At 36.6% G+C, this 24684-nt stretch overlaps 1 protein-coding gene across 1 annotated transcript in view; it reads left to right on the forward strand.

Moving 5' to 3' along the window:
* The window catches only part of Tnpo3 (transportin 3), a 77695-nt gene that overhangs the window by 13831 nt on the left and 39180 nt on the right, over positions 1-24684 (forward strand). The window contains 4 exon segments of the mRNA XM_047560346.1: positions 11252-11452; positions 12595-12668; positions 14208-14364; positions 23830-23973. Coding sequence (XP_047416302.1) covers positions 11252-11452; positions 12595-12668; positions 14208-14364; positions 23830-23973 — 576 coding nt within the window.

Below are 24684 nucleotides of genomic sequence, written 5' to 3' on the forward strand. Positions count from 1 at the left end.
GGATTATGCACTTTATAGTTCTCTGCAACTGACTTCTTTCACTTAGGATAATATTTTCAAGGTTTATCAGTGCTGTAGCAGGTATCATTATTTCCTCCCCTCCCTACTGGATTTTTGTTTCCCCCCTTAATTTAAAAAAAATATTTTTTTGTGTGGTGTTGAGAATTAAACTCATGTGCATGTTAGGCAAGTGTGGTACCACTAAGATGCATCACCAGCCCACTTCATTCTTTTTTATGACTGAACAACATACACACAGGCATGCACACGCAGCGTGCGTACACACACACACACACACACACACCCACCCACCCCACATTTTATCCATTCATCAGTGAACCAACATTTGGGTTCCGTCTTTTGACTGTTATAAGTAACATTGCAATGAATAATTATGTTCTAGTGTTTGTTGAATTTCTGAGTAATATAACTGTTTTTAACCTTTCAAGGAAGTACCATCTTGTTTTCCACATATTCACCAACACTTATGTCTTTTTGATTATAGCTATCCTGGTGGATGTGAAGGGATATCTAATTGTGATTTTGATTTATATTCCTGATGGTTAATCATGTAATCTTGGGTGGTTGTTTTTTTGGGGGGTGGTTTTTTTTTGGGTGGTCGTGGGGATTGATCCAAGAGCCTCATGCATACTCTGCAAGTACTCTACCACTGAGTTACACCCCCAGACCCTTCACCACCTGTTTGTTAAATTTTGAGACATGATCTTTTTAGTATATATGTTTGGGAATGAGGGAACGGGACAGAAACATTTTCTTTAGTCCTGATCTAAATCTTTTTAATATTCTGCTTTCTGCTAACTTTGGGTTTAGTTTGTTCTTTTTCTAGTTACTTAAGTTAAAATGTTAAGCTATTGATTTGAGTTTTTTTTTTTCTTTTAACACAAGCATATACAGTTGCAAATTTCTTTCTTAGCATAAATTTGCTGCACCTCATAGGTTTTGGTATATTGTGCATTTGTCTTAAGATTTCCTCATTTCCCTTCCTTGGCCTTTTTTCCCATTCTTAAACAAGAATGTGCTCTTTAATTTCTACATATTTATAAATTTTCTGGTTTTTCTTCTGTTCGTTAATTGTTATTAGAAAAGCTGCTTTTTATGGTTTCAGGCTTTAAATTTATTAGGACTTGTTTTGTGGCACAACATATGGTCTATCTTGGAGAAGTTTCAGGCTTTTTGAGAACTGGTGTGTAGCTGTTTCCTGACACATAATGGAATTTGTGACTTGTGATTTATTATCTTTACCATGTTGTGAAAGCACACTCATGCAACCGTTCTATTTTTCGCTTTCAGTGCAGTTTTCAATAAATTACATGAGATATTTGGCACTTTATTATAAAATAGACCTTGTGTTAGATGATCTTGTCTTACTGTAGTCTAAAATGAGTATTCTGGGCATTTAAGGTATAGTACACGAAGTATGATATTTGGAATGTTAGCTGTATTAACACGTTTTCAATCTGTGACCTTTTCAGTTTATGAAAGGTTATCTGGACATAACTCCATCATAAATTAAGTAGCATTTATATTTAGTCTTTCCTTCACTGGGTCCATACTGCAAGCTTAGAGTGTTTATTAGGATTCCTCTTCCTTGGCATCTGAATTCCAATTTTCAATTCAATTTCATATTTCAGTTTTGTCGTTGTTGTTTTGTACTTGAGTGCTTAACCACTGAGGCACAGCCCTATACCCAGCCCTTTTTATTTTTTATTTTGTGACAGGGTCTCCTAAGTTGCTGAGACTGGACTTGAACTTGCCGTCCTCCTGCCTCAGCCTCCCAAGCTACTGGGATTATAGGTGTACACCACCACACCTGACCATATTCCAGTTTTCTGAAATCAGTTTTTTCCCAGTCTGTTGAAACCTCCCAGAGTTCTTCAGCATCTCAGACTCTTGTCTTCCACTTCCAAATTGGATACCTTGAGGGAAAAAGTGGAACCAAATATTGGACTGAACCCTCTGTTCCATTCTCTCTGGGATCTGTGGCCTCATGTACAAGCTATTTTAGTGTCTACAGAAAGGGCCTTTTTAAAGTACCTAATTAATATTTTCTGGTTGTTTTTGGCTGGAGGATTGAAATAATACCAGGTATCCTGTTATAATCAAAGTTGAAATGTTTAGTAAATGCTATGAGAGAGATGACTTTAGATCATTTAGGGAGCATATGGGGTACAAAACTTTTTTTGTTAAAAAGTTTCATGCTTTTTATAAAAAATTTTACAGGAAAAATCATACAGCAAGATTTATTTCACTTTTTTCTCTTGCTGGATGCTTGGAATATGTTTCTACTCTGTATGAGACAGTCAGTTATGGGGTATCAGGAAAGCTCTTATTTCTCGGATAGTAAAGAATGAGGCCCTCTTGACTTCCTTTTTGTTATTTAGTGTTTTGATATAAAAGAACCCAAGTGCAGTGGGGCGCAGTGGAACACATGTAATTCTGGTTACTCATCAGGCTGAGGCAGGAGGATTATAAATTTGAGGCCAGCCTCAACAACTTAGTGAGACCTGTCTCCTAATGAAAAATTGAAAGAGTTCAAATGTAACTCAATGGTAGCAAACCCTTAAGTTCAGTCCCCAGTACTTGGGGAGTGACGGGGGAGAATCAGTTGCTTCTGTGCTTGACTTCTGTCTTGTCTACCAGATGGGATTAGGATGGGATAGGCTGGATAGGGCTCTAGCTGCTAGTGTCTCTGGAAGTCTGAGGTTGGTGGTGGCCACTCAGATCAGGATGGGGCCTGGCATTGGCTTTCTTTGGACTGGCTACCAGGCTGCTTTCTTGTGGCTTCCCAAGCCAGGCCACTAGTGAAAGTTTAGAGGGATTCCAAGTGCACTGGGTTGGGCATCATGACCACAAATGGGAGAGTGAGCATCCCAAAAAAGACTCTTGCCCTTTAGTGATGCTGGTCAGTGGGGGGAATGACTTCTGTGCAGTACTTTCACAGAAGCCGTTCTTGGACATGGAACCCAGGTGGAGTCAGTAGAAGTTGTGGGTGGCCTTGAGTGAGTCCCTGGAGGGGATGACTGCCATGCTCTTGGGGCTGGTGAAGACCTTCCTAGCCCCTCAAAAGGCTGTAATCACATAGCGGGTTGGGGGCTAGGCCACAGAGCCTCTTTATAGAGGAGATCAATGGATGTTCCACTTCCAAGACATGTACAGGATATATTACTATATATTTTTAAAAATATGTACCTTGGAGATTTTTCCATATTAAAAGTACAATTTTGAGGCTGTGGATATAGCTTAGTTGGTAGAGTGCTTGCCTCACATGCACAAGGCCCTGGGTTCTAATCCCCAGCACCACAAAAAAAAAAAAAAAAAAAAGTACAATTTTTTTTTTTTTTTTTTTTTAAAGACAGTTCTAATCTAGGTGTGGTGGCACACCCCTGAAATCCCAGTGACTTGAGAGGCTGAGGCAAGAAGCTTGCAAGTTTGAGACCAGCCTGGCGATTTAGCAAGACCCTGTCTCAGAATCAAAAAATATTGGAGATATAGCTCAGTGATAAAATGTCCCTGGGTTCCATCCCTGGTGCTAAGTAAGTAAGTAAATAAATAAATAAATACAAAAGAAACATATTTGCTGGGCAAAGTAGAGGCAGGATCTTCACAAGTTCAAGACCAGCTTCAGCAACTTGGTAAGACCCTAAGCAACTTATTGAGACCCCTCTCAAAAATAAAATGGGCTGAGGATATAGCTCAATGGTAAAGAGCCTTGCCCAGTAGGCTTTTGACCCTGGGTTTAATCCCCAGCACCACCCTTCCACCCCCCCAACCCCCCAAAGAAAAGGAAAAAAAAAAAAAAAAAAAAAAAAAAAAAAAGAGGAAAGGAAAGAAAACAAACAATAAAAATTCAAATATCACTGGAGGCGCTTGAAAAATACATCTTCTTTATATCTCTATTCCCCACATTTACCAATTCACACCTCTACCTACAAGTTTACCAGTTTGCCCAAGGTAAATAGTTTTAGTTTTGTCTTTTGATTCTGCCCTTGGGTTTTTTTTTTGTTTTTTTTTTTGTAACTGGGATTGAATCCAGGGGTGCTTAACTACTGTGCTACATCCCTAGCAGAGTCTCACAGAGTTCCTGAGGCTGGCCTTGAACTTGTGATTCTCCTATCTCAGCCTCTGGAGTCACTGGGATTATAGGGTTGTGCCAAAGTGCCTGGCAGTGAAATGTCAACTTTTAAGAAGATAGAAATGTTTAAGTCAAAAATACAGGTAACAGCTTGGTGCAACATCACATCCGTTTGATCCTATCAACCTAGGGTTCTGAGGCAGGAGGATCTCAAGTTCAAAGTCAGCCTGGGCAATTTATTAGCAATATCCTATCTCAAAATTAAAAAGAATTATTTATATATATGTATGTATGTACTGGGGATTGAACTCAGGGGTGCTTTACTAGTGAGCCACATCCCTAGTCCTTTTTAAATTTTATTTTTGAGATGTGGTTTTGTTAAGTTGCCAAGACTGACCTTGAACCTGTGATCCTCCTGTCTTAGCCTCTTAAGTAGCTGGGATTATAGGCATGCACCAATGTGCTGAGCTCGAAATAAAATTTTAAAAAAGGTCTAGGAATGTAACCCAGAGGCAGAAAACTCCTTGGTTCAATCCCCAGTACTAGGGGGCAAGAGGCAGAGTTAATTGTGGGTTGAGGGTATAACTGAGTGTAATTTCATCTTCTAAATAGCTGGAATTACAAGCACATACCATGGTCCTGGCCCACAGTGAACTTTTTACAAGGGCCCTGACCTAGTGTCTTAACAGATTTCACTAGGGAGAAAGACGTCATACTAGTTTAATTTAATAGGCAATATATAGGGTTTGGTTTTGTTGTTATTTTGTTTTTTTAAACATAGATGCAGAAAATGACACAGTACAAATGTACAGTTTGGTGAATTACTATATATGGATGTCCTTATAGCCACAACACAGGTCAAGAAATAGCACTTACTGGCCTTTCCTAAGGTCTTCCTTGTGCCCTATTTGACTTAACTTCTTTCTTCTCCATAAGGTAACTATTGTTTTTTGTTTGTTGTTTCTCCCTCCTTCCTTCCTTCCTTTCTTCCTTCCTTCCTTCCTTCCTTCCTTCCTTCCTTCCTTCTTTATTTCTTTTTTTTTTTTTTTTGTACAAGGGATTGAATCCAGGGGTGCTTAATCACTGAGACACATCCCCAACCCTTATTTTTTATTTTGAAACAAGGTCTTGCTAAGTTGCCTAGGACCTTGCCTAAATTGCTGAGGCTGACTTTGAACTTCCGATCCTCCTATCTTGGCCTCCTGATCTGCTGGGATTACAGACGTGCGCTTTTGTGCCCAGTCCACTCTTCTTTTAGAGTAATGTTTTATTTTTGTTTCTTTATAGTTTTTTCAACAGGTAGACATTCCCACACTTTGTGGTAGAGTCTTGCCATTTTTATTATTACTTTAAATATGCTTTTTGAGTGTCTTTTAATCTGTAGATTCTCTTTGTAGATTGTTTATCTGTTGAGGAGGCTGACCCGTTTGACCTCTGCGGGTTTCCTGGTCTGGATTTTGCTAATTATGTAATCATGATGCTAGATTAATCTACTGTGTAAGTTGACCATTTATATCCTTGGGTTTTTGCATCTGAGAATTCAACCAACGACAGATCAAAAATATTTGGAAAGAAATATTGTGTCTGTACTGAACGTATATTGAATTTTTTCATGTCGTTATGTCCTAAACAATACATTACAGCAGTTGTTTACATATCATTTACACTGTAACATGTTGCAAATAATCTATTGCCGATTATGTCACTTATGAGTGACAAGTATAGATATGTCTGTTATATGCAAGTTCTGTACCATTTTGTATCAGAGACTTGAGCATCTGCAGATTTTGGTATCTGAGGGGTTCCTGAAACTAATCCCCTAAGGGTGCTAAAGGATATCTGTATATTGGCAGCTGGATCTAGAGGCTTGATGAGAGACAGTCAGATTTAATCTTGTCATTTTCATTAGGAGGCACATATCTGGTTGTCTGTTCTGATTATCTTCTACTGTGAAACACCCCCAAAATTTAGTGAGTTAAAAACCATTTTATTTTATCTCATAAGTTTGTAGGTCAGGAATTTGATCAGAGTTTAGTAGTTTATGATTATGCTCTTTGAGGCATCCATTTGGTGGATGGCCTGGTCTATGAAGGTTCTATGACAGTTTCATACACATGCCTGACACTGTGATTGGAATTCCATAGGATGCTGAGCCCAGCTGGTCCTCAACTCACTTTCCAGGTAGTCTTTAGGGCCTTTCCATATTCTTTTTTTTTTTTTAAAGTGATTTACTGAGGTTACTGCTATGGGCCATGAGGGCTTCTTTCCCAAAGAATCTCTTGAGGAATATACAGAATGCCTCCCACAACTTTTTTTTTTTCCTTTTTTTTTTTGCGGTACTGGGGATTGAACTCAGGGCCTTGTGCTTGCGAGGCAGGCACTCTACCAGCTGAGCTATCTCCCCAGCCCTCCATATTCTTTCCAGCAGGGTGGTATGGAATTCTTACATGGCAGTTCTCTCCTTAGAGTAATGTGTAAGATACCAAGGCAAAAGTCCCAAAGCTGCTTTTGATCTAACTTTGCAAGTCCCAGAATGTTGCTTCAACCACTGTTTGTGGGTTGCAAAATAGTGACAGTATATTCTAAATATCTTTTCTTTTTTACTTATTTGATAGACTACTTCTATAAAGTATTCCTTGTCTACCATTAGGTTATCAAAAGTATGGTTTATGTAGGAAAGCCAGAATAAATGCCAGATTTCCCCCTTGTAAGATACTGAGTTTATATCTAATTATAATGGTCACCATGTCTCTCCATGTGATAATTTAAATCCCTTGCTGAAGCCAGTTGGTCCTGTTTGTTGGCCAGTTCCTCCTAAGTACTTTTCAAATGACTCTAAGTAGGTAGCTTCCTTGCTTTCTAGTGTCACAAATTGTATCACAGGCTCATTCTTTCTTACTTCCTTCTTCAGACCTTGAATCTGCTATTCCTTCAAGAAGGAATAGTTTCTTTTAGTGGGAAATTGAATTTAAAGACCCCAACATGAGCACTAGGGATGCAGTTGTGATTGGGTAGGATAGTGTATTTAGGGTTTTCAGTGAATAGAGCTAGGGAGTTTAATATATTGTATATATGAAATTAAAATACAAATTATATATATTGGCATGTACATGCATACGTGTGCATGTATCTGAATGGGAAAGTAGGTATATAAATAATAGGTGTATAGATAATATTCATTTAAAGATACTACCTTATGAATTCATATAGATATTTCCTACCCCACCGCTGCACTTTTTTTTTTCTTTCTTTTTTTTTTTTTGGTGGAGCGTGCTAGGGATTGAACAACTAGGGTCTCATACCTGCTAAGCCCATATTCTACCACCAAGCAATACCCCAAGTCCCATATAGATATTTCTGATTCAAATTCAGCATAACATGATTTTTATCTGAAAGCCCTTCTATATGACTTGTATATATTTTTCTTCCATTGTAAAATCCAGATTCTCAAAGACACAGAGGGTGGTAGAAATAGAATATCCCATAATTATTCAGTTATTTTATGCCATTAGAATTCAATGCCTGATGCCTCAGATTAACCATCCTAGTACTACTACCACCATCACCAGTCATCTACACACTGAAAACAGTTCTGTTTGTTTAATTTTGGTACTGGATATTGAACCTATGGTGCTTAAGCACTGAGCTACATCTCCAACCTTTTTTATTTTTTATTTGGAGACAGGCTGTCACTAAGTTGCCAGAGATCCTTGCTATTTGCTGAGACTGGCCTTGAACTTGTGATCCTTCTGCCTCAGCCTTCTGAATTGCTGGGATTATAGGCATGTGCCACTGTGCCCAGCAGTTAAATTAATTTTTGCATCTACTCTCTTTTTCTCCTCATTCTCTTTTTTTAAAAATTTTTGTTGATGTATTAAAATTGTACATCATAGTGGAATTCATTGCTGCATTTGTATATGCACAAAACATGGTTTGATCAATCTCATTCCCCAGCACTTTTCTTTCCCCCTCATTCTTTAATAGTTATGCTATAAACTGTCAGAGCATGCCAACAGTATATACCTCTTCTCTTCCGGTCCCATCCTGTCCCTTCTCTTCCTCCCCTCCCTTCTTCTCCTTTCTTTTTTTCCCTGAGCAGTGCTAGAGATTGAACCCAGCAACAGTAGGTAAACAGTACCACTGAACTACATCCCCAGTCCCACCCCCTTCCCTTTCTTTTGGGTCTTCATTTACTTTTAGTTGTCCTTAAATTAAATGTGTAATATTCACCATCAGTCCTTATGTTGATGACAAACTCTGTAGGTACTATGATTTTCTGAAGTTCTTTATTTTAGAAGATTGTTTAAGAAGGACTCATGGGAATAATAATCTTTGAATTTTTGCATGTAAGAATTTGTGACTTTCACCAAATTTTGACTGAACATCTTTGTCAGATTTTCTATTTTAGTATCTTCAGTGCATTCTTCCATTTTCTTTTTTCTGATATTGGGAATTGAACCCAGGGGTGTTTCATCACTAAGCTATATTCCCAGCCCTTTTTGTTTTTTTATTTTGAAGCAGGGTCTTGCTAAGTTGCCCAGTCTGGCTCTGAACCTGGTATCTGAGGGGTTCCTGGAACCATTCCCCAAGTAACTGGGATTACAGACATGTACCACTAACTGTTCTTTTCTTCTCTTTTTGGTTAAATACAGCTTTGCTTTTTACTTATCTGCTGTGTTTGGTCATGCTTATAAAATTCCTCCTAATTTAGTTTTTATGTCTGAAGTGATTTTTTTCTTTAATTTCTCATTTTTTCCCTGAGTGTTTTATCTCATTTGTGCTATTTTATATCTCATATCATTTTCTTAATGTCTTTTGGCTCATTTTGAAATAGTAACCTAGTTTTTCTGGTCTTCATTCCTTGTAGGAGTTGTTTTCTGCTCGTTTTTCTTTTTTTTGTTCCCACAGTAGTATATGTCATTTGACTTTTGTTGCTTATTTTTTGTGAAATTAGTTTTTCTGAACATGTAGAATAGTCTCGATTAAGTATAATATTTCCAACTTCATAGGGCTTCCTTTTCTGTTATTTTTAGGGTAGTAGTTAAAATATAATGGTTTGATTTCTAAGATTTCCTTTGTTCCCCTTTGTTTTTCTTCCTTCATCTCAAACTTCTGTATAATTTTGATTCTCTTTACAGTAATTTCTTCTTGGTTTGGGTCACTTTCCTGACTCTTTAGTTTGTAGGTTTTATAAAGACTAGATTGTTCATTCCCTTTTAAATCTTTTCTAGGTCTCTTCCATTTACCTGCCATTGGATTTGGTAGAAACACTTTCATTTTCAACTGCAGTGCTCAAATTGGCTCTCTGTACTTCCCAATGAATACCCTGTTGGCTCCTGAATCCATTAGATACCCTGTTGTTTGCCTCTGCTTCTGTTCTAACTGAAGCTGAAACTACAAAGGTCTTATAGATATCACTGGCTGGTTTCCATCCACTTAAATTTTGGGATTCTTTAAGATAACTTTGGAGATGACAACTAGTACTTAGTTTTGAAATATTTTTTGCTGTCTAATTTGCTCTGAGAATATTTATAGAGATTCCAAAGCTTCATAGACTCTTTTTGCTATTTAAAAAATGAGTTTGGGGAAAATAAGTATATTTTGATGCATATTAAATCATAGATGTGCTTGTGTTACTAGTTAGATAATGAATGGCTAAATATATTGTGGCTGGAAAAATTTTTACCTGAGGAAGGACAATTGCTGTTAACAGTGAAATATCAATGCATTTAAACATTTGTTGAGTATTTTGTTCTAAGGGATAAAAAAAAAAAATGCCCCAAAATTAATAAAATAACTGTGTCTTGAAGGAAGTTAATGCTTCATGTTTACTTTCCACCAGTTTATGTGATTAAAAGCTAAATTTTATGTTAGTAAACCTGGAGTTGTGGAATTCAGGGGCTGTTTTCAATTTACTTTAGGAATTTGCACTGCCTGTTTATTCTGCCCATTTCTGATTTTGACTTGCTGCTTATCTCTCTTTGGAAAGATCTTGAAGAATAATTATATATTACTTGTGAAGTGCTCCATATTCATAAGAAATTGACTGGAAAAGCCATATGATCTTCATAGTTGGCTCTGTTCCCACGTTGAGATTGAAAATTTTTTCAGTCTGTATTGTCAGTTGGTTTTAGCCCTATCCTATGAAGAGGCATTTGTGTTGAATTGGATTAGAATTTATCAGCCGGCAATTAATTGCCTCCTGTGCTGCATGATTTATTTCCTAAAGTTATCTTTAAAATAGGACTCCCTTTTATAATTTGTGAGTTGATATTAGAAACCAAATTCTTTACTTTTGTTCTTTATATTCTATAGATAAACTTATTTTATTCTGTGAGATAATTACTGAGCAACACATATAACATTTTGCCAAATGTAAATACGCCAAAAAATAATTGAAGTATATGAAATATTTACTTGGGGCAATATTTTTTTCTGCTGTTTTTCAGGCAAAAAGTTTGAAATGTAGGCATATTGAGACCAATAGGAAATATATTTCCTTGTTTATAGGTATACTAACAAAACAGCTTCCAGACTCAATTTTCAGAGTGAGCAAAACTTGTTTATGTGGAAAAAGAGAAGCAGCAGCCAACCTATAGGTAGGGTTAGAAGTTACATAGTGACATTTTAGTTGTAGTAGAAACTTTTAGGACATTTTCTTCATATGCTCCCCCCCCCACTGTTAATCTCATCAGCAGGATTATATTTGCTGATTCAGTTGATAGCTTTCATGTTTTAGAATTCAGAGATCTTAGACAATTTTTGTTGAATAGGGCCTGCAACAATGTAGTTTGAAATATTGGCTGAATTAGTGGGTAATTTAGTTTGTCAGATTTTTCTTTGGTTATACTTTTGTCTAAATATATTTACATATGTATTAAAGTTGTATGACATTAAAATTATTTAGAAAAGTAGTTTTCTTTTTTGCAGGAGTGGATGGGTACTGGAGATATAACCCAGGGGCAATTTACCATTGGGTTACATCCCCAACCTTTTTATTTTTGAGGTAGGGCCTCACTAAATTTCTTAGGGCCTTTCTAAGTTGCTGAGGCTGATCTTGGACTGGCTATCCTGAGCTGCTAGAATTACAGGCATGTGCAACCATACCTGACAGAAATGTAATTTTCTTAAAGGTATCTTTATCTGATTTGCTTTCAGGTTCATGCCTGGGAGATTTCTGATCAGTTGTTACAGATCCGACAGGATGTGGAATCATGCTATTTTGCTGCACAGACCATGAAGATGAAGATTCAGACCTCATTTTATGAGCTCCCTACAGACTCTCATGCCTCCTTAAGGGACTCATTGCTAACCCATATCCAGAACTTGAAAGACTTATCACCTGTCATTGTAACGCAGGTAAATCCTGTGATTCTCATTAGGGAAATTTGTAAAGCCATTTGGATTTATGAAGTTTATTTTGATTATCATTGTTGATCTGTGTGAGGTAATGTTAAATTTATTATAGAGGTATAGGTAAAGTCTTATAAAAATGACAGTTTCAGACTTTTGCATTAGTCTTGGAGTTCATTAGGTTTCAAACTAACTTAAATACTCGAAGTGGGGAAGGTGAATGTGTTTTCATAGGCATTCATGTGCCCTGTGCTGTTAAAATTGCAAATGATAAAAAAAAATTCTGTACTATGCTGGTTCTGAGGTGTACAGAGTTATTACCTTTTTAAAGGATCCTTTCTGGGCTGGTTGGCTCATGCATAAATTGATTAACTTGAGCATTTGGTGTTGACCTGCATGTCTCCCAACCCTGCCCCTGCCCCCTTTAAACAGGGAAATACATTAGAAAAGAAAACTGGAAGCTTCTGTGAATGCATGCTCCCATGTTTTCTCTGCCTGATGTAAAAGTGCCCCTTAAGAGGTTTTTTGCCTAAGGCTTCAAGATGAGAAGTGGAAAGAGAAGGGAAATGGCAGGCTGTTACTTGAGGACTCAGTCAAATATCTGACTTTTTTCTATAGCTTTGGCCCTTTGGGAAACTATAATTTATTTGTCCATGAAGTACTGTGGTATTGCCAAATAAAAGTAAGTATTGATATATATTGTAAAGAAAATCTGTAGTCTACATTTTTTACTTTTGTTGTTTTTGTGTAGTTTTGTTTTTAATTTTAAACTTTATTTATTATGGTGTTAGGGATTGAACCGAGGGCCTCATACTTGGCAAGCATTGTACCTCAGAGCTACAGCTCCAGTTTTAAACTTTTAAAGACTAATCTTTAATTTCAAGAATTTGCAGCTAGGCTTAAGAAGTACTGTGTATATGTGTGTGTATATATGTGTACATATATATATATATATATATATATACACACACACATATATCCATATATATGTGTGTGTATATATATATGTATATTTATTTATTTGGGTTGGGGGAGAAGGAAGGTGTCAGCCTTGTCATATTATCTGGAAGAAATTTAGTCAGTGTTTTCCAGTTAACATTAATGGTAATTCTGTTTCTATTCATTGTTCTTTAATCTCTCTTCTTCAGCTGGCTTTAGCAATAGCAGACCTTGCCCTACAGATGCCTTCTTGGAAGGGTTGTGTACAGACATTGGTGGAAAAGTAAGTAATTTGTATTGATAATATATTAGCATTAGGAATTATCATTAAGCTACACAAAGATATTTGTTGGCCGTAGCTAGACATTTGATTATTTCCCTGAACTGGTAACATAGTTATATATTATTATTATTATTATTATTTTTTTTTTTTTTTTTTTGGGTGCTGGGGATCGAACCCAGGGCCTTGTGCTTGCAAGGCAAGCACTCTACCAACTGAGCTATCTCCCCAGCCCCATATATTATTAATCTTTGTTAAATTGAAGAAAATCATTTAAAATTTAAACTACAGAAATAGATCATGTAGGATATAAAAGACTCATAATTTACATACTGACATCTTTTTCTCCTTGAATCAACTGTAGCAAAGTCTTTCATTGCCTCGTAGATTACTCCCACTAACAGACATATTAGCAGTTTTGTAAAAATAGTTTAGTGCTTTAGATTGTATTAAACTGAAGGTTGCCTTGAATATATATTATTACTGATTGAGGTTTGGTTCATGTTTGTCAAGAGAGACTTTGTTATTTTTAGACATTTGGAGCCTAGTACTTTGTTTTGTGTTTTTTTGGTACCAGGGATTGAACCCAGGGGCACTTAACCACTGAGCCACATCCCCAGCCCTTTTTATTTTTTATTTTAAGACAGGGTCTTGCTAAATTGCTTAGGGCCTCACGATAATCTTTTTTTTTTTTTTTTTTTGGCAATGATCATACTTATTCCTTGCACATGCTAGGCAAGCACTCTTTATACTGAACTATATCCCCAGACACAGATAATCTTGATATCTGGTTGCATTTGATTGGAAAATTATTTGAACAAAGTGGATATCCTTTTTACCTCCAAATAGTGTATATCATGAAAGCCTTTACGTGGATAATTTATTTATTTAGGAAAATTTTTATAATGTGAAATAACACATGCTCCTTGATAAAAATTATAACAGTATAGAAATTTTCAAAGCACAAATAAACACTGTCCTTTTATCCTATCCTATATTTTTTAAGTAACCATAGTTAATGATTGGCCATGTAGGCATTGGCATTTAAATATACATATATTTTAATATGTTCTTGTGTATTTGCTCAGCTGAATTTAATGTTTCATATGCTTTGTTTAATACATTGTGATCATCTTTTCATGGTATAATGTATGTTACTTTCTTTGTCAATGGCTAAGTATGTTCTGTTTTCTGATTGTCAGTACCCTTTTTATTCTAATTATGGAGGACGTTTGTATTCCCCCTTTTTTGCTATTATAAATATGCTGCAGTGCACATCTTTACATATTTGTCTTCGCCTGTATATGTGAATTTTTTCATGAAATATAAATCACTAAAAGTGAATATGCTGAGTCAAAGACTATGCAGCTTGAAATTTTGATTGGAAGGTCTTTCTAGATACCTTTCCAAAAGATTGTATCTTTTCCCCTTAACAGTAATAGGAATGCTGCTTTTCTTGGTATGGTCTATTCTGATGGCTATTATCTTTTATTTTCTGGCTTTCAATAACTTGTGATAAATCTTCCCCCTTTTCTTTTCCAGATATAGCAATGATGTAACTTCTTTGCCATTTTTGCTGGAGATCCTTACGGTGTTACCTGAAGAAGTACATAGTCGTTCCTTACGAATTGGAGCTAACAGGCGCACAGAAATTATAGAAGATTTGGCCTTCTACTCCAGTACAGTAGTATCTCTGTTGGTGAGTAAGTTTGGAATTCTCATTTGCTGCCAAGGAACAGAAAATCATAAAGGTCATTTTGGAATTCAATCACATTTATTTATTTTGAAAAAATTTTTTTTTCTTTTGAAAATTTGATGGTAATAGTACTTTGGCATTTATATAGCATTTTCAATTACAAAATACTTTCAGACACTATGCTTCTTGCCAGGCATGGTGGTGCATGCCTATACTCCCAGTAAGTTGGAGGCTAAGGCAGGAAGATCTCAAGTTTGAGGATAGCTTCAGCAATTTAGTGAAAGCAACTTAGTGAGACCTTGTCTCAATATAAATTTTAAAAAGGACTGGGGATGTGACTCAGTGGTTAAGTGCCCCTGGTTACAATTCCCAGTATCAAACAACAACAACAACAAAAATGAGAATCAAACAAAAATGAGAAACTGTATCTCTTGAGCATCTACATAATCCTTTGAGGGTGATGATGTCTGTGTTCTATGAATGAAAATTGACTTTACAGTTATGCAGCTGTTAATTCAGAATTTTAACTCAGGCCTTCTGATTATATATCCCATGTTCTACTTTGTGCTGCAACTGGTGGGCTCTTGAAAAAGGACCATGGAAGTATGCATAAACTTACTTTACTAAGGAAAAGTTTCTCTGATAAAGAAAAATTGAAATTTTGATAGGAAGGTAGTAGAAGACTTTACTTGATCTTTGATCAGTATCACAGTTATACATTAGATATTATCTCATTCTTTTTAATGGTATTAAATGTGATTATATCCCTTGTGATCATTTAGAATGTTAATGCTTTAGACCAGAGGTGGGTAAATTTAAGTTTCATGAGCTGACTGCCTGTTTTTGCAAATATTGGAACACAGCTAGGGCCATTTGATTATGTATTGTCAGTATCCTTTATATTGGACTTTATCAGTAGAATTGAGCAGTTTTCAGAAACCATGTGACCTGCAAAGTCTAAAATATTTATCCTTTGACCTTTTACTGGTTATCTGGCCCATATCTCATTTTTAGGTCTTTCTGATCCAATTTAATTTTCTCAATGATGTGGTTACAGGGGATTATTTTTCAGGGATTTGTTTTAGTGCTTCTGCAGCATTTTAGATCTTTTTGTTTGAGAAAACAAAATTTTGTTAAAATTGTGGTCAGCTTGATGTTAGAAATTCATTGGGAAATTATTCTTCTAAGCTAAAAATGTTTAATTTTTCAGTTGACCATTTATTTTAAATAGCACTATAGAAAAATTAGAAAATATAGATAAGGCAATTACATTCAAATCATTTGGAGATCATAGCCTTCATTTTTGTTTATTTATTTATTATTTTGTGAACCCAGAACCTCATGCATATTCAGTCATATTTAGACAAGTGCTTTACCATTGAGCTGTTACACCCAGCCCTCACAAGCCCCCCTTTCTTTTGAACTGTGTTCTCGCTATGTTTCCCTGTCCCTGAACTCCTGTGTTCAAGCCAACCTCCTGCCTCCTTAGCCTCCTGAGGTATACCACTGTGCCAACAACTGTTAACCCTTTAAAATGTTATTCTCTGGGCTGGGGTTGTGACTCCGTGGTAGAGAGCTTCCCTAGCATGTGTAGAGACTCACTGGGTTAATTCTCAGCACCACATACAACTAAAAATACTTTTAAAAAAAGTATCCCCTATGAACATTTGTATACATATAGTTTTTAACCCCAAATGAGGTTGTATTCTACCTGCTGTTCTATAACCTGGGTTTTTTTAGTCATCTAGCTTCAACTTTACATTTCAGTAAATTCTCATATCTAATATCTTTTAGATGATGCTCACATGTCCTTAGTTGATTCTAAAATTTTCTTTACAGTGAAGATTTTGTAAATCAGTGTCTGGTATAGAAACATGTCTTGTGAAGAAGACAGTCCCCCATCTTCTGCCTTTTTCAAAATAATATTATTTGTTGAAAAAATTGGAACAGTTTTTTAATAGCATATCTTCTGCATTTTGTGATTGCTTTGTTTGTTTTGTTTAACTTCTTTTTCTACTACTTATTCCCTCGAATTCAAAGTTAGATCTAAAGCAGCTCTTCTCAGTAAGGTTTCCTCAAAATAATTAATTCCTAATACCCTGAGTAATCCACTCTGTGTATTGCGTTTTCTACTCTTCATTAATAATGGTACTGGCCATATACCATACTTAGGATAATTGAGGAAGTAGTCATTCTGATCCTTTTTTTAGGGTTTAATTCTTTCCCAGGATCCTAGCTGAGAAAAACAGAGAAGGTGTAATGGGTTAGTTTAAGAAAGTTGAAACAGTTTTGGCTAAGTACAAATACTATAAGTACATCATAGGTACTTTATCCTGCATCTTATTGACCACTGGATCAGGATGGTGACAGTCTGATTCTTCCACTTACAAAGTTTGCTTTCCTGGTCCAGGGTGGTGGCACAGGTCTCTAATTCCAGCGACTCCAGAGACAGAGGCAAGAGGATAAGTTTAAAGCCATCCTCAGCAACTTCGAGAGGTCCTAAGCAACTTAGTGAGACCCTGTCTCAGAAACAAAAGGGCTGGGAATGTGACTTAGTGATAAAACACTTGGGTTTAGTCCCTGGAACCAAAAAAAAAAAAAAAGGAAAGAAAAGTTTGCTTTCCCCACTGTAATATGATTGTAGCTTGTTATTTTATGAATGTCCAGCTTTTATCAGCCTTTTCTCCATTTTAAATTCATGTTGGTGATCTTTAATCATTTTCATTATGGTTTACAAAATAATGTTTTGCTACTTCTTTCATTCCTTCTATATGTATATAAGTTGACTTTCTTATGAATTTCTACTAGAAAGATAGAATAAATCTTAATTTTAAAGTTTCCCACTTATAAAATAAAACTTTGTTTTCAAACTGCCTCAGATATTACTTTTTTCCTTTTGTTGGGGTGGGGTGCAGTGCTGGGGTTGAACTGCAAGGTGCTGTACCACTGAGCTACATCCCGAGCCCTTTTATTAAATTTTTTAAAATTTTATGTATTAATTTTTTCTTGCTCACACCTTTGGGGCTTAAACTTTGTCAAGGGACTCAATTGTCCTAGGCCTCACAATTGGTGCCTGACCTATAACAATCCAGCCCCAGGCCTTGTCCCCGTTGGACCACTCCTTCTAGGCCTCCAGGATTCTTTGTGGCCCTACCTCTATGCCGAGGATTGAACTCCCAGCCTTGCCTTGCACATGCTGGGCAGGGGTTATACCCTGAACTAAACTTGTCCTCTCTTCCAGCTGTGTTCTCCGGGCTTGGTTCTCTGCCATACTCCTTGGCCTTGGCTCCTCCCATGACCCACCTTTCGGGCTTGGTCTTCATTCTCCAACCATGCTTTCTGACCTGGCCATGTGGGAGTAAGGGCATCCTCTCCTCCCCAAACTGTACCTTGGGTGCTTGGTTCTTATCCACCTTGCAGCCTTATCCTGCCCTCGCCACCCCATCCAAGAGGACTAATCCCTAGCAAGCCACCACCCTTCTCCAGATGATCCTGTTGCAGAACCAGTCACATCCCTACCAAAGGAAAGTAGGATATCTTGCTGCTAAGCACCTCCTCAGGGAGTTAATTATTTTTATTTTTGAGCAGAGTCTCTCCAAGTTGCTGAGGTTATCCTTGAAATTACAATTCTCCTGCCTCAATCTCCTAAGTTGCTGAGTTTATAGGTGTGCACCACCATGTCCAGCTTAACTTTCTCTATGAAGTATTGTGGACTTATGGACTGTTGTTTATTTGAACAGGAATGCTTAATATAAAGAATTATTATTATTAATTTTAATGTGTTTACAGTAATGAGGAATTATTTAGTAAGAAGTAAAGTGAATTCTAAAGGATACAGAAATAAAGTATAGCTCTAGGGTTGAGATAGAGCTTCCAGATCAATAGAGAAACCCTCTACTACCCAAAGCTGAGATCTGGACCTTCTTGGAGATGGCATGTGGTATAGAAGTCACTGGTGCTACATGCTGCTGGAAATCTGTTCTCTAGAATTTTCTGGAAATCTGCTTTCCAGGAAACCCAAAAAAGTTTATCAGGTATTTTTTTACTTTTGTTTTTCTTTGTTGTCTTTTGTGGTGTTGGGGATCAAACCCAGGACCTCACGTATGCTAGGCAAGCTCTCTACCACTGAGCAACATCCTACCCCTGTTTTCAGGTTTCTCATCAGATAGTTCTGCCATCTCACCGGAAGCACTCTGCTGCAAAAGTGTCTTCAGTGTGGGAATATCATGGGAAGCCCCTGGCCATTGTGCACTGAGGACACTGGAAAAACTGAGTGCTATAAGGATCTGGGACTGGAAAAGTTGTTCATTACTCTGGAGCCAGAGGGACTTTACTATAAAACCATTGGTAAGGCCAGGTATGGTGGCACATGCCTATAGTCCCAGCTACTCAGAAGGATGAGACAGGAGGATCACAAGTTCAAGGCCATACTGAATAACTTAGCAAGATTCTGTCTCAAAACAATAAGAAGAGCTGGGGATATAACTCAGTGTAAAGTGGTCCTGGTTTCAAGTCCCAGTATCAATAAGACAAAACAAAAAAACCAAAATGCATTGATGAGGATGAAGGGGAAGCCTGGAGGAAGATACTGATCAATGTACTGCAAGAACTAAGTCCCAGGGAAGCTAGGAGTCTCATGCTGGAGAAGCTGCATATTGTGCAGAAGGTTATTCATTTGGATCAGGAGCAAAACACTTTTTTCCTCCTGGTTTGTCTCTCCAATGTCCTCTACTAACAAAACTTTAGTGCTGACACAGAAAAAAAAAATATGTAAGATTCAGGTCTATTTTCATAGGGAAATCTAATAAGGTGAATTTGAGTTGGGAGGCAATAAATCTGTACCTGGCCACAGTTGTCCTCCATTTCACTAACTCAGCATCTTTATGCACCCTTTTGTGCACATAGTTCTTAGAAAAGGTGCAAAGCTACTCCATTGTTCTTTTTATATAGCTATTCATAGGCTATAATTGATACATGGTTTCTTCTTCAGTGCTTTTTCTTTTTGGTGCCTTGGTTAAAACCTCAGCTGGTTGGAATTCTTCACCTGCTGAAATAACTCAAACCTTCATTTCTGAAGGGTCTGCACCTCAAGTTATCCTGCTTTGTTGTTGTTTTCCATTAACCTTTGCTGTTCAGCAGGGAAATTTGAGGAGTCCTGAAGAATTCCCTGGATTCCAGACTCAGTCTTTCTTGCTTCCATTGTGTAGAAGCAACCCAATTTCTCTTTAGTACTTGGGATCAGTCAGTTCAACCTATAGATTATCACCTTTTTCCCTTACAGCTTTAATGCCATAGGAAGCCCATATTGTTTACTTGGTAGTCTCACCTTCCAGTTCATTGGGATCATTTTGGGTTTCCTGGTGAAAGCATTCCTTTCTTTACTAAGATCTCAAAACCACCAGTTTTTTGAATTGCCCATTATTGTACTTCCTTTGTTCTGATGTGAAGTCGTTGATTGGCTATAATGCTTTGAGAAGTATCATGACTGCTAGATAAGGCATTCTGTGAAACCATGGATGAAAAGTGCTGACAGAAGCTTTTTTAGGCAGGGAAGGCAAATTCATATCCAGAATATGAGTCCACTTATGTGAGGACTGATCTCTGTTTCTTCCAGAATAGATGTTCCATATAATCAGTCTGGTCCCTGTGGGAGATGGTGCCATACTGGTCTCTCCTGTCAGCTGGTTAGATATTCAGTGATAGTGTTAACCTTGGTAATTGGAAGTCCATGTTGTTGGTCCCATGCATGGTTTCTATCCCTGCCACTGTGGCTACTTTCTGTTCATGAGCCCATTGAACAAGCCCTTGTCAGTTGGAACAGAGACTGACATCTGTAGAGTTTATTATTTTGTCCATCTAATCAGTGATAGATTCTTCTATAGTAGATGGATACCTTTTGGTGGATAGTCATAGGAAAGAAATATCTCTTCAGTCTGTGCCAAGAGACATCAGTATGTCTCTTCCTCAGACTTTTTGTTGCTAACCTACAATCCAGTTTCTTCCAAGTCCCTGACCATCTAACCCAACCGTTGATGATTGTCCACGAGTAAGTATAAATCCATATTTCTGACTGTCTTTCACCGAAGACATGGTAGATAATCAACTGTTATACTCGAAGTTTACTAGAAGGATTTTTCTTTACCATTGCTTTTCACTAAAGCCCTTGAGTGGCCTCTAATGCTATAGCTATCTACCTTCAGGTGATAACCAGCATATTATATGGATTCACCAATAAAAACAGGCTTGAGTCATTTTCTTCTTCAGGTATCTGGTCCTAAGTAACATGAATCTAGAGGCAAAAAGCAATAAAAGATGAATTGGTTTTAAAGGAGTTTCAGCCAACTGCCCGTGCATCTTGCCTTTACCTTACAGACCTTACTGAACTTAGTCTTTCATATGGTTAGGAGTTTGAAATTATCAGTTTCATTTGAGACTAACCTTATGTCTCCATTTTGAGTTTCAGAATTGTATTCTTTACCAATCGTTTTCCTACCCTTGAGAGATTTGGTGAGACAGAATTCAACTGTTGTTTGTAATGTAGTAAGCCACACAACTAAGTTTTATAGATGAGTTTCAGCGATATTAGCTCTGTAACTACAAGAAAAAAGAGCTGCTTTTAGCTCTATCGTGGAAGCCTGCTCTTTTGGTTCTCAGACTGTGAGTTGAGCTGTGATTTAATGAACCTGACCTTGTCATTTTCTTTTTGTAAGCACTCAAGTGATCCTAAAAGAATCCAAACCACATCACAGTCCTTTATATCATCATTACTGCCACAGTGGTGAACTCTCCAGCCACTTGGGCTCCTAAGGCACATGCTTCACTTGTACTTCATCATAATCAACCTTAGTTGAGGTGGTCTGAAAAATATATTGCTCTTGGTTATTGAGGTTTCAGATTCTTTCACGTAGCTTGTCATATTATAGAACCCAGGGCATGAATTGTGTCCAAATTTCAAAGAAAAAAATAGGTATTTGGCCTCTTAAAGCATTTCTCATTCAGTTTCTCCCATATTCTCCTTTAATGGTTATATTCCATCTTGTTTCTTAATAATACTATATTTTTTTTATAATTTATGTGACCCATTTCTAAGCAGGGCATTTTCTTCCTTTCTTCCTTTCTTTTTTTTTTTTTGAGGTGGGATTTTGCTGAGTTGCCCAAGCTGGCTCTGAACTCCTGGGTTTAAGTGATCCTTTGGCCAAAGCTTCGTCAGTAGTTAGGACTACAGGCACATCCCGCCACACCAGGCAGTATTTAAGGTTTTCATAATACTCTTCTTGCTCTTACAGCTGAACTAAACCTGGCCTCATTTTTTCTCTCTCCATTCTCTATTTTCTTAATCCAAGATGTCAATTCTTACTTATCCTTGCTGTATTTTTATTGATGAATTCTTCTGGGCTCTGTGTGGCATTTATCTTGCAGTTTTTGAGACCTTATTTTAAAAGATAAATATGTAGTAACATAGTACTCAAGAAAGTGAAAATACCTCTTAGTTGGTATGTGGGTTTGATCTAATTAGCAGATTTTCTTTTTATACAAAGCAACTAGTCTTAAATGTAGGTATGGTTTTTTTTAATTATTGATTTTTTTTTTTCCCCCAGAATTCATGTACAAGTAAGCCCTTGCATTTGTAAATAGGGTACCTTATTAAAACCTGAAGTCATTCAGGAAGAAGGCCTAGCAATTGTGTAATGAGTTTTCATCAAGGGCTTCAAAGATTCAAGAGAAAGAGACTATGTGTATTGCTGTATATCAGTGCTAAAAGAGGAACTCTCAGTGCCTCAAATTCATGTTAAGGAAATTTAATTACTCTTACTATTTGCTACTTTGGCAATATAATAGTTACTATCATTATATACTAGTATATAATAATATTCTACCTAAGATCATTGCTGTATTCTGCCTACATTTTAGTTGTTTTTGAAATGTAGGAAGTTCTGGATTACTGATAGGATATTCTGTACATACAAGCAAATAGAGAAATTTGGGAGGTAGCAAGTGTTGAAGTTAAAATCATAGGCTTTTGAGATGGGCTATATGGCCTGCACTAAAATCAGGCTTTTGAAAGCAGACTTATTAACTTTGAGTTCTGCCTGTGCAGTATCATATTGAGCAAATTACTTATCCCCTCTGCCTCTGTTTTCTCATCTATATAATTAGGATATAATACCTATTTCATTTTGTGGCAATTGAGCTAATAATATATGCAAAACTCTTAAAACTGCCTGGCACACAGTGAAGTCTCAGTAAATGTTATTATGATGGTCACTCTTTTTATTAGTTAGTGTTCCTCTCCCCCTGAAATGTAACAGCAAGGAAGAGGCAGAAAAATAGAAGGAACCAAATATATTCATATCTTTGTACTTCCTTTCTTTCTGTCTTCTTAGAAGAAAAGTTTGGTTAAAGAAAGTTTTTTAGCTCTCCAGACCTAAATCTCTTAAGTAGTATTATGTGGGAATGAAAGTGGTATATAGTCATATCCAAACCCCTTTCTTCTCTTCATCTCTGCATACAACCTAGCACTTCTGGGAGGACAGTGATAAAAACAGTCATCTTTGGAGTATCTTGTGAGATAGATGATACTCTGAATCTGGAGAATTTTCCTGTATAGTTTATATCTGCAATGTAAACATAAATACCAGAATCTTATTCTTTAGCTCATGGTTGCCATAAACTTAATTGAATCATTTCTTTCTTTCTTTTTTTTTTTTTCCTCCTTCAATTCAAACTAATAAGAAGCATGTAATCATTATTGCCTGATATTATTGCTATTTGGAAGTACATGCACCAGAATTGAGATCTGATTTGATAGCATGTTGTGGGATTCCACTGTCCCCTTACCCTGTGCCTCCTGAACCCCACTGCAGTTTTGATGTTTTTAACTCACTGCTTGCCAGTTAATCTTGAAACATTCTTTATCTAGAAAAAGTTGCATTATACTTTACTTTGGTAGAAATATAACCCCAAGAACAGGTTACTAAGAAAAAAATGGTGTTGAGTTTTGGTCTGACTTCTGTGGCATCTGTTTTATGATATCCCACATATAGTAGTGTCACTTTCTGTGGAATGACATATTTACTAGAATATTCAGGTGCTGAAGCTGAAGCATTGGCTTTTCATGTAGGAATATATGTGGTTTGTCTAGTTCACTTGTTCTTTTAAAATCAGGTATGTATGTAGCTCAGTGTTATTTTTAAAACAATTATTGATAAAACTACATTAACAGAGAAGTAGGAACTAAGAAACCTAGTAAGTTATTTCTGAAAGAACTCTGTTGTTGAAACATGTCTCTAATCTTTCTGTATCTCAGTTTCCCATTGAGAATTTAAATGGGGATTAAATGGCTTAGTGATGTTAGGAACAGTGGTACACACAATGCACTTTCAACTGTTAGCATTATTATTGTCCTCCCTCATTATGCTTGTAAGGTGATGGACATTATTTGTTTTAACTTTTTTTCCTTCTATTCAGATGACCTGTGTAGAAAAAGCCGGAACAGATGAGAAAATGCTCATGAAGGTCTTTCGCTGTTTGGGAAGTTGGTTTAACTTGGGAGTTTTGGACAGTAACTTCATGGCTAACAATAAGTTACTAGCACTGCTTTTTGAGGTTTTGGTAAGTAATAGCTTTATCATAGTGTTCCTACCACATTCACTTTTAGTCAACTGGGACATAACAGTGTTTCCAGATTTCTTCAAAGTGCCTGGAATGTGTATTTTAGGAAAGTGGCAGTGTCCTTTCCTTGCTGTCAAGTACCAAAGTGAAGGTATCAGTTTTAATACTCAGAATTTAGAATAGAATAAAGTAAGAGCAGTCTTAAGTATAGATAAATTATTTGCATACTAAAATCCCAAAAAATTATTGGTCTCTTTTTTCTTATTACAGATATAAAATAGCACTTTTTATTAATGGTCATTGTGTTTTTGACATTATCATGACATAATTACCTGTATATCAAAAATTTAGGGAAAAAAAAATGGGAGAACCCAAAAATCATCCTTAGTGCATCCAGAGATAATTGTGGATCAGAGTATTGACTTTGTAGTTTGAGGTAGTTTAGTTTTTTTTAGAAGTTTCTAGTGGGGAAGGGAAGGGAGATGGGATTGGAAAAGACAGTAGAATGAATCAGACATGACTTTTCTGTGTTCACATATGACTACTTGACCAGTGTAACTCCACATCATGTACAACTACAAAAATAGGAAGTTATACTCCATGTATATATGATCTATCAAAATACAGTCTATTGTCATGTATAGCTAAAAAGAACAAATTTAAAATTTTTTTCTAATTATAAGTCCAGCATTGTGGCATCACCTGTAATCC

Source organism: Sciurus carolinensis, chromosome 8 (genome assembly GCF_902686445.1).
Source record: "Sciurus carolinensis chromosome 8, mSciCar1.2, whole genome shotgun sequence".
NCBI lineage: Eukaryota > Metazoa > Chordata > Mammalia > Rodentia > Sciuridae > Sciurus > Sciurus carolinensis.